At 33.8% G+C, this 10556-nt stretch overlaps 1 protein-coding gene across 1 annotated transcript; it reads right to left on the bottom strand.

The window, feature by feature from the left end:
- Positions 1–1860: 1860 nt before the first annotated feature.
- LOC113360907 (carbonic anhydrase 2-like) lies at positions 1861–4621 on the bottom strand. The gene is made up of 9 exons (XM_026604333.1): positions 4482–4621; positions 4219–4308; positions 3804–3950; positions 3544–3592; positions 3181–3297; positions 3012–3065; positions 2541–2626; positions 2268–2373; positions 1861–2148 (listed from the first exon to the last, which is right to left on the bottom strand). Exons 2-9 carry the CDS (start codon positions 4272–4274, stop codon positions 1915–1917), a joined length of 849 nt encoding a protein of 282 aa, XP_026460118.1. The 5' UTR covers positions 4275–4308; positions 4482–4621; the 3' UTR covers positions 1861–1914.
- Between the last annotated feature and the right edge of the window lie 5935 nt (positions 4622–10556).

Raw genomic sequence — 10556 nt, 5'->3', positions numbered from 1 at the left:
GACTTTGAACTGAGTCCTGCTCTAAAACTACCTCATGAATCATATCAGAAGAACTTGGTAGACCTTATTTGTTACGATAAGATCTCTTCTTCAAATGATTTGGTTGTCCATCAAGAGAACTTAACCTTCGAAGCTCAAATTTCCTCAAAAGATTACATTTTTCTTACGGGGCATCTGCTATAAAAGCTTTCTTTAAGAGATAATTTGATGCACCGTGGTTTAGCTATTACGAGTTCTTGTCTTTTTTGCCAAGAAGATAGAAAATATCACACATTTGTTTCTTCACTATCCCGTTGTGAAAAAAATATGGTCCCATATCATTTCTGAACTTAAAATATTTTATATTATGCCTCTTGCTGTTGAGGCTACTATAGTACTATCTAGTCGTGGTAGCAGCTTTCAGGTCCAAGACAGTATACAAATCTATGGAATTTAATTCCTCCATCTATTAGGGACGGATCCAAAATTTTATGTTGGGTAGGGCTGGAGTGCCATTAGACGGTCTTAGGACGCAATTTTTTAAAGCGAACCGCGTAGCTAATAGCTAGTTATTCACAAATAAAACACTAGATAGATATAAACTAAAAATTGAAACGAACAAAATCGTTAACGAGAACATGACCACAAAAAGATATTTATAGTTTACATAAGGAAAATAGATAACCGTGTTGAAAACAAGAAATCTTTTCGCTTTTAAATAAGATTCTACATTAAGTAGCCTAAAAATTGTCCCACGAGTGGACTGGTTATAACTTGACTTTGAAATCAGAATAATATAAGCGGGCTAAAACTATAATAAGTGGGCTGAAATGCTTCATATAAATGGGTTAAAGAAAAATAAAAATCAAAAAAATTGTACGGTAAAAATATGTTGGGCTGAAAACAGGGTTGGGCTATAACCTGGGTTAGCCCCTTATTAGACCCGTCCCTACCATGTATCATGTAGTGTATGTGGAAAGAGCGTAACGCTCTTGTCTTTCTTGGAAAAAAGTCAAACGATTCAACATCTTATCAACATGGTTAGATACCGTATCTTTACGTGGACGTTGGTGATTCCCGATCCTGTTGAAGAACATAAAAGTTGGACAATTCGTTGCTGATTTACGTGTTTTCAACTGTTCAGTTTCGTGCTTAATCTGCATTCAGTCCGAGGATTGAATATACACCCTAGAATGACTTAGTCTAAATCCAAAACAAAATCATCGTAGAATCCAAAAAGGCAAAAATAAGGAAAATTCATTACAGAATCCAAAGTAGTGCTCGGAGAATTGCTCACAAAAAAATAATAATTTCTTTTGTTTCTTGCAAATGACAGTCCATAGATTCCTTTTCTGGTCGGCTACTAGAGAAATAGAGAGTGATTTGCAGATTTTTGTGACCTCTCAAGATATAGAGATATTTCAGTGTCATTTTTGTAAAGAACAAATATAGGCATTTTTGTGAGAAAATTTCCTGGTACACTGTGAAAAAAATGAGTTTATCTCAATGATGAGATAATAACGTCTGTGTGCTAAATCTGAGTGGCATTACCAAATGAGTGTGTGAAAATCTGAAGGCTAGTTTTTGTTGAATTGTCTATTTGTTCACTGTTTTAGTGTAGGTGATTTGACCCACAATCTACTGGCTGTTGGGACTTAAACGTGGATACACTCACTCCATTGAATTTATACTGCTCTTAATTAGTAGTTATACATAAATACCAGTGGGTAAGTAAGTAGGGTCACCTGGTTCACGCTTGGTTCCGCCCTGACTAAGATAAATCATTCACAAAATAAAAATCAGTTCATATCAGAGTGTGATGATTATTTGGAAGGAGTTTTACTTTAAACTTCCTTGATTCCTTACTTTTAACTTGATTTTGGTACAGTTTTCTTCTGATCTAACGTATTCTTCTGGTAAAAAGAATAAAAATAATTATGGACTTTTAGTATAAACTAACCGCCATTTGAGAAAAATTATGGCTACGTCACTTGACAAAAAGTATTGTACAGTGGAAGTAAAGGAGAGTCCAAACTCGGAGTCCCAGAGCTCAAAACATCCCTTGACAAAATCATAGTGACCTCCCTTCAACGTTAATACTTTGTTAATGCATGCATTTCTCACGAATGGGTATGTCAGAAGGTTCCCAAGTGATACATTCACCGCCTCCTGCACATATTACACAAAGAGACAATGTGCCACAGCTAGTTAAAATCTTCATTGCACCAGCTATTACATCATGTGTTAGAGCAATTGAGATAAGAATCGCGTTTCCAGGATAGGCTTACCTTCTCACACTGCTCGTGAAGGTCTGAAACTGGTGCATTACTGCCTGCAGCCTTAACCTTGGACTTGGCTGGTAAACCGATCTTGACCCACTCTTCGATGAAATCACTGACAAAAATTTCAAATTTAACATATTACAACTGGTTACCAATTTGTTAATGTTAATCAGTTAGTTTCATATATTGATAAAGTGGTTTGACTTAGAAAATCCAAGATCTAGTAGAAGAATAGCACTTGGTTAATGTCGAATATGAAAATCAAGCGTAAGGACTTACGTATAAGTGGAGCCATCCTCAGAAAGAGCCATAAGTCCTTGAATTCCGCCACAGCAGCTGTGTCCAATCACTACAATGTGTTCAACCTGTTTCAAATGAATATGTATTAGCATATATATTCTCATTTAATATGATTTTCGTTTCAAAATGATAGGCAGGTTTGTGTGTAAATTATTAGCAGAAAATTATTGAAACGCATGGGTATATAGGGTTTTTTTTTCTTGAGCGGTTAAGAATTTGGTGTTAGCGAGTTTCGAACTCAGGTCACTGATATCATCATCGTCCAATAACTTTCTCTTGGAAAAGGTCTTGGATTTCAGGACAATGTACCAAATGTGGTATTGTATAAGAACCATTCTCATATGTTGGGACATATAAGAAATGTTACTCCATCAGAAAGGAGAACATTTTTCTCAAGTTCGTCAGAGAACTTAAGAAAAGTAAAAAGGAAACAGAAAATGAAATGTAGACCTTGAGAATCAAGACAGCATATTCTATGGCAGCTCCAACTCCAGAGTACTTTGACTGTTAAAACAAAACCAAATTTGTGTGTCAGCTGTATTAATTAGTTTGAAGCACTTTAATTAAAAGACTCTTATATTTTCATAAACTGACGATGAGGCGGTAGCACAGTATTTACTTGACAATAGGGTGGAACCATGTTGGCAATGTTTCTAACAATAAAAGCCTCTCCTGGTTGGAATCCCAAGATGTGTGAAGGGCACACCCGAGAGTCTGAGCATGCAAACACCATGAACTGCAAATACATATATATCATCACAAATATTTGATCAATACGTCCAGACAGTTTTTGAAGTTCCCGTTTGAACCCCTTACTTATTTTCCAGCAGTAAAAGAAAGCCGAGAACAACTCTCATTTTTTTCAACTAGTTTGGAGTGAAGTTGGTCTACAAGACATGCAACTAGTCTGAGTTTGTTGGCTTGTTGCAACCAGCATTGCAAAATCGACCTTGACAACCGATATGTAAGTGACAAAATGTACCTTGGGACTTTGACCCTTGGAAAGTTCCCCATACAGTTCTGGATCAGTCCTAATAAACAAAAACAAAAATGAAAACAAAAATAAATACTATTTAAATACAACCCCATTAAATTGGAGTCAAAGTTGAGAAACAGACAATTTCTACTTGAAGTCTTGATTCTTGAACCGTATCGGCATGTCATTTGGCTTGGGTTAAGTTTTCGTCCTGTTAAAGAAAGCTGCATTTTAATAGAAGTAAAAAATGAAATAGATATACTTACTCGTATTTTTCCTTTTTGAACTGGAAGAATCCAGTTTTCATCCGGTTAATTGGGCAGAAATCTTTAACGTTGGTACTAGTCTGTAGTAGATCAACTGTTATCTGTTCGTTCTTCACCGCGGCAACTGCCTTTAGACTCGTATTATCACTACGACAAAAAAACAAAACAGAAAATCAATGCAGATTCTGATTCTAGGGAAGTTAGGTGGTGGGACCCAAGTAACGAAAATAACTGATTCGATGAGAGAAAATGAAATACGTTATTTTGGGAATTGGATTGGATAAGAAAAGAAAGTCGTCCCGGAAACAATTGACACGGAGGTCGATTTGTTACCGGAAGAGAAAGGAATCTTGTTTGTAGATTCTGTTTTCCCTAGAAACGGGGGATCTTATTACGGCACCTACCTAGTACGTACCTTCGAAGCTTGGTGAGTCCAGCAATGGCTTCTTCGTAGTTATCCTTGGATGCCATCTTTTCTTCTTCAACGGTTTATACTTGTTTCTCCCTGCAATGCAACTGATCAGAAACTCTGTTATAATTGATCCAGTAAAAGAACTATTAGCTGATCACTCAGAATCTATCAGAGAACCTGGAAATATTTTAACGCATAGTATAAGAATCCTGTTGATTTTAAAATTAGAAGCAAAAAAAAAAAAAAAAAAAGAACTGGTTAATAACCTGGAAATTCGTGAGTACAAACACCAAAAGAAAAAAAAGAAAAGATCAAAATAATGATTTCTTCTTATCACTCGTATTTGTAATGACTTTTTCTTCTGTGTTTTGTTTTTGTTCCCTTCACAAAGAGATACATCTATGGAACTAACTGACGAACATTAGGTCATAATATTATTCATTGGGGAAAAATAACAAAGACAACTTAACTCAGGGGAGGAAGAGGAACCAGGTTTTAAGATTAGGGGTTAATATTTTCTTTTATATAATGAGTGGACTAAATTTAAAAATTAAAGAAAAAGGAGGACTAAATATTAAAAGTTTGAATATCAAACATGAAATATTAAGAAACTAAGAGTGCTAGATAGGGATTACAGGATTTCTTCTTCTTTTTTTGGCTCTAAGGCTAACCTCTATGGGCTAGATTGAACTGCTAGACTGGCCAAAACGTGTTACAAATCAAGAAAAAAGTGTGGGAAAAAAGTTAACACTACTTCTGGATACTTCTCTCTCCTAACAACTGCTCTCAGTTCAACTAGCAGCGAGATTGAAACGCTGTATCATTAAGCGTTAAAAAGGTGACATAAACGTTGAACCATTCATCGCTAGATAAATGTTTTTGGTAGAGATAGAAAGTGAGACGTATTTGAGAGAGAAAAAGTGGAGAGAGAGAGGAAAATGAGGGAGAGAGGGAGGAAAAAGGTGGAGAGAGAGGAAAAAGAGGGAGAGAGGGAGGAAAAAGGTGGAGAGAGAAATTGTAATGATTAGTATAAAATCATGTGATGTTGTTTGGTTCAGCGTTCAACGTTGTTTTATTCAGCGTTTCGCTGCTAGATTAGAAATACCATAGGACTTAGGAGGTTGCCCTAACTGACATGGATAACCAATCTAGTTGCTAGATATCTAGCCCATATGGATTAGCCTAACCAGGTCTGACCTACTCCTGCTTCAGCCACTTTTTTTTTATTTTTTTTTTATTTAGAGTAATTATTCTTATGACCCTATATATTACAGGTCTTACTCTCATGACCCCAGGGTCATATAAATAAATATGTAAATTGTCACGAAGGCCCTAGCATAATATTACAAGGTTAGATTACCAAAATAACCCTGCATAAAATAAGAAATTCACTCGTTACCAATTATTATATCTCAATTTCTCCGCCACCAACTCCCAGAGAAATAGTAAATCTGAGATTTATTCATCGTCATCTTATTCATCGTCCCATTCCTTCGTTGTAATCTTATTTATCGTCAAATTCAATCATAATCAATAATTATACCTCTGTAGATCTGAAGTTTTAAATGGGAAAGATAAAACCTAAGAAAAATGTGAAAGTAATTGAATCATCTGATTAAGAAGTACAAGAAGCATTTAATCAATTCATAAATGAAAAAAAAAGTATAATTTCTGTTTGATTTATACCTTTTGGTTGTGCATAGTGATTTTAGTTAATACTTTCTGCACAGACTAAAAATGAATTTGATTTTGTAGCAGAAAAGTCAAAACTATCAATAGCAAACGTGCAAAATTTAGCGAAGAAATTGAAGTAGAAACTGAATCAGATAAAGAACAGACTAATTTTTCTGAATCGGATGAAGAACAAACTGATTTGTATGAATCGGACGAAGAACAAATTGAATCGTCTAAAAATCAACTAAAAAGAGCAAGAAAAGGTATCAGTTTTTGCTGATTTGTATTTCTGCAAAATTGATTTTTTAGATACCTTTACAAGTTTTCATGTTGATATGTGTATGTTCCTGCAGAAAAAGAAAGTGTGAATAATATCTCCATAAAAATAGTGTGTATAAAATCTTCACAGAATCAATTTTTGTTAATTGTACTTGTTTTTCAATCGGTACTTGTTGTGCAGATAGATATCTTTTTAAAAGCTCATATGTTTGTTAAGATTCCATGTTGATATTTGTATATTTCATGTTTAAGTAACACTAATAAACAATATTTAACTTTATTCTACGTGTAGATAGATAGTTTACATAGAATAAAGTTGTGCTTTAATGTTGTTTCAATAATTACTGTTACTTATAATCTGTATTTGTCTTTGTAGGAGCCGTTAGTATGAAGAAATATGTTAAACATAAGAAACAAATTGAATCTGATGATGAAAAAGGTACGAAAGTCTTTTATCAATCGTTTCTTCAACATATATGTTTTTATTTTCCATACTCCACATTTTCATTAGATATTAGAGTGACATGCTAAAGTCGTATTTGTTTCGGCAGAAGCTAGCCCTAAAAGTAAGAAGTCTAAGAAGGGTACTGGCAAAAAAAAAAAAGTTGATTTGGTTGCTAGACAATTTAAGAAAGGTATTAAAATTAATCTATTTTTGAACTGTATGGTGGATCTGAATTTTTGATGAGTGGTTTGGTTAGTGTTTCTGGATTTCATATGTTGCTCCATAACATGATTTTATGTTTATTTTTAAGATATGATCTTCTTGTGAATACATCCTGCAAAAGGAAGGAACTGGTGATATATCCTGCACAAATTTATAGTTTTGATTACTTCACATTTGTTCAGGAACTGGTGAAAGTAACAAAATTTCACATTCTAAAATCTTTGCAATGTGTCATGTTGATATGTGTATGTTCTTGTAGGAAAAAAAACGTGAATAATGTTTCCATAAAAATAATGTGTATAATATCTTCACATAATCAAATTTTTATTAATTGTATTTTTTTTTTAAATTGATACTTTCACTACCGGTTACTTTATGCTTTCATTTTATTTTTTCAAATTAGTGGTGGTCCTTGGAAACTACTTCATTGTTCATACTACTCAAAAAAATTATTAATCATCATGTAGTTAATATCCTGTAGTTTATTTTAAATTTTTGCGTACTGTTCCTTTATGCAATTGGTGAGTAGACTTCTGCAAACTGGTCCAAAATTTTTATTGCTCGAGGACAATACTTGCACATATATGTATTAGTTACAAAGAAGCAACTAGACAAATTGGCATAGAAAAGAAATGGAAGCCGATGAAGAAATTGGTGTTTGTGAATATATCCTACACAAAAATGGAAGTCGGTGAAGAATAAGTTAATAAATGCTTTTGTTATCTCTTCTTGTGGATTTTTCCTTCAACTTTAGGTATTTTTATGCAAAAATCAAAAGTGTGGATATATCCTGCACAGTAAATATTTGTGGACATATCCTAGACAGAATTAATATGTGTTTCTCTTTTAAAAATTGTTTTTCGAGTCGTCGCTTCAGCATAACTACTTAGGATTAAAAGGTGGACTAGAAAACTTGAGGGTGGTCCCAATAGAGAGTTGAATTAATGATTTTTTTTTTATCAAAGTGACTAGATACAATTAGGCATTTTAGTACTGTTAGATGATTATGGATGTATTTGTGTGAAAATATTAGCATGTCTGAATTTTTCTTATGGTGATATCACTATGGTTATTGGTAATTCATAATAGTATATCAGGAACTATAAGTCACGTACGTTTGGACTATTTGTTCACATTTTCTCTATATAAAGTAATGAACCATTGATTAATATCTGTTGTTCAACATGTGGAGTCTAAAGTTTGTGTATTATATGGATTTCAGTCTTTAAGGAGGAGCCTTAACGATGAAAAGAATCTAGGGACGCCTGATGGTGTTCTGGTTAATGGAAAGGGACCATATCAATACAACAACATGTTTGTTCCCCATGACATCTGTTATGCAACTTTCAAAGTCAAACCAGGTAATATCTTAGGCTCTTGGGTAACCATACTTTTAACTGAAAAATATTATCCTGGGATGGTTCATGTGAAGGAATTAATCTAAAAATAGCTTGTCGCACTTACAATATTTTCTTGCACATGTACTCAATTACTTCAGGAACTGTACCTGACCCACTAGAAAAGCACTCAAGTAATACACTCAATTCTCTATGTTTATGCTCATAGCTTTCATGTTGATATGCCTATATTTCTGCAGAAAAATATTTGTGTGAATAGTATCTGCACCAAAAAATGATGTGAATAATGTCTTCACACAATGAAATCTAGTTAATTTGTACATGTTGTTTAATTGGTACTTGTTGTGCAGATACACATGTTTAAGCTCATACGTATCAGTGTTAGGTTCATGTTGATCTGTGTAAAAATTTGCAGAGAAACAAATGTATGGATAGTATTTGCACGGAATAAGTTATGATTAATAGCTGCACCGAAATTTCGTGATGGAATTAATCTAAAAATAACTTGTCGCACTTACAAAATTTTCTTGCATATGCACTCAATTACTCTGGGAACTGTAACTGTAGTGATCGCTAGAAAAGCACTCAAGTAATGCACTCAATTCTCTATGTTTATGCTCATAGCTTTCATGTTGATATGCCAATATTTCTGCAGAAAACTATGTGTGTGAATAGTATCTGCACCATATATATATATAACTATACATGTTAATAGTATCTACTCGAAAACGTATGAATTGATTATGCAACTGATATATATATATATATATATATATATATATATATATATATATATATATATTATTTTGTATTCACTACTATTTGTTCCTCATGTTTTATTTTAGAAAGGTATTCAAGCACGGATAATAGCTACACTCTAGAATATACAGTGGATAATTTCGGCAGATAAGAATAATTATCAAAAAGAAACTGTGGATAAAATCTGCATTATAAGAAAACGTTGTGAATAATGTATGCACATGAGAAAATTATATAAAAGAAAAACTTTAAAACATTGTGGACACCTGTACGGGAAACCTTACAAATCACACTGTAAACTAAAATAAAGACAAATAGACACATCCCATTAACGACCACAATACATTTGAGATTCATTACGGAACATAACAATGGGAAAAAAACATTGACTAAAGAAAACTTTAAAAGGACTAATGAAGATGTTAGTACTTTTTTCAACCAGTACACCTTTTGAAGGGCATCAATTCAACTTCATCTAAATCTGCAAGGTAGCTTCTAGATGCTTCCTTAAAAACAGATCTTCTGGGGAACTTAAAAACAAGATACCGATTTGGTAGAATATGAGGTATCTCTCATTTGAGAGTACCCACTCAATATAACTAATCCCAGTTAGTTTATCTACTGGTGCGATGTTTCCAAGATCAAATATAACTTCCATCATTGTAAACCGCATCAAGAGACCTGAATACACCAACCGACCGAGTTAGCAAAACTAGTTTATTGATATTAGTTAGCAACATCTCCAAATTAAAATGCATAATTTGCTACATACAGTGCATTGTGGAATGGATTCAAGTATGATAAATAAAAATGAAATAATAGCTTTCGCAATACAAGGAAAACCAAAGGATTGAGTGTTTCAGGGACAACGTCTACATTCAAAATTTATCATGTTTGTAGTCATGTACAAACACATCATCAAAATTGATCATCCATATTTGCAGCACAGATTCAATGTGTGCAGATTTCCTACACAGATTGAATGTTTATATAGTTTCTGCACAGATTGATTGTGTGAAGAATTCCTACACAAATTGAACATTTCAAATAAAAATATGAGCTTGTAAAGGAGCATAAAAAAGTAATATTAAAACATATCAAAACTTGTTCTTTGCTCACTCTTAATGACCTGAAAAACCATTCAAGCACAAAGAAGTAATATTAAATAACTGACATATACAAATTCAGTTCTAAAAAAAAAGAGGAGGAGAAGAGTGCGAAAACTTACCAACTCAATCGCGGACTCGCTGGAAGAAGATCCAGTGCTACTTTCAGAAGCGCTTTCATCATCATCACTGGATCCTGAACTCTCCTTTTCTTCGGACTCTTCTTCATCTTCAGGAAACTTAGCCGATTTCTGGCTGTGCGCAAGTCTGACAAAGGGGTTTGCGTCGTCAAGACCCTGAGTTGGGGAAAAAAAGACGTTTAGCAACAAAACATAAGATTTGTGTGAATCAGTCAAATCAAGAAGGAGTTGTGCATACCCGTGTGTTGAAAGAACTGAAAGTCACGAGAGCCGACGAATCCGACTGAAAACCACCCGCACGGTTTTTAGACCTTCGCTCCTTTTCTGGGAACTGTCCACGTCCAGGCTGGGAGATTTT

This window comes from Papaver somniferum, chromosome 3 (genome assembly GCF_003573695.1).
Source record: "Papaver somniferum cultivar HN1 chromosome 3, ASM357369v1, whole genome shotgun sequence".
NCBI classification, from domain to species: Eukaryota; Viridiplantae; Streptophyta; class Magnoliopsida; order Ranunculales; family Papaveraceae; genus Papaver; species Papaver somniferum.
This window is presented reverse-complemented; position numbering and strand designations above follow the sequence as displayed.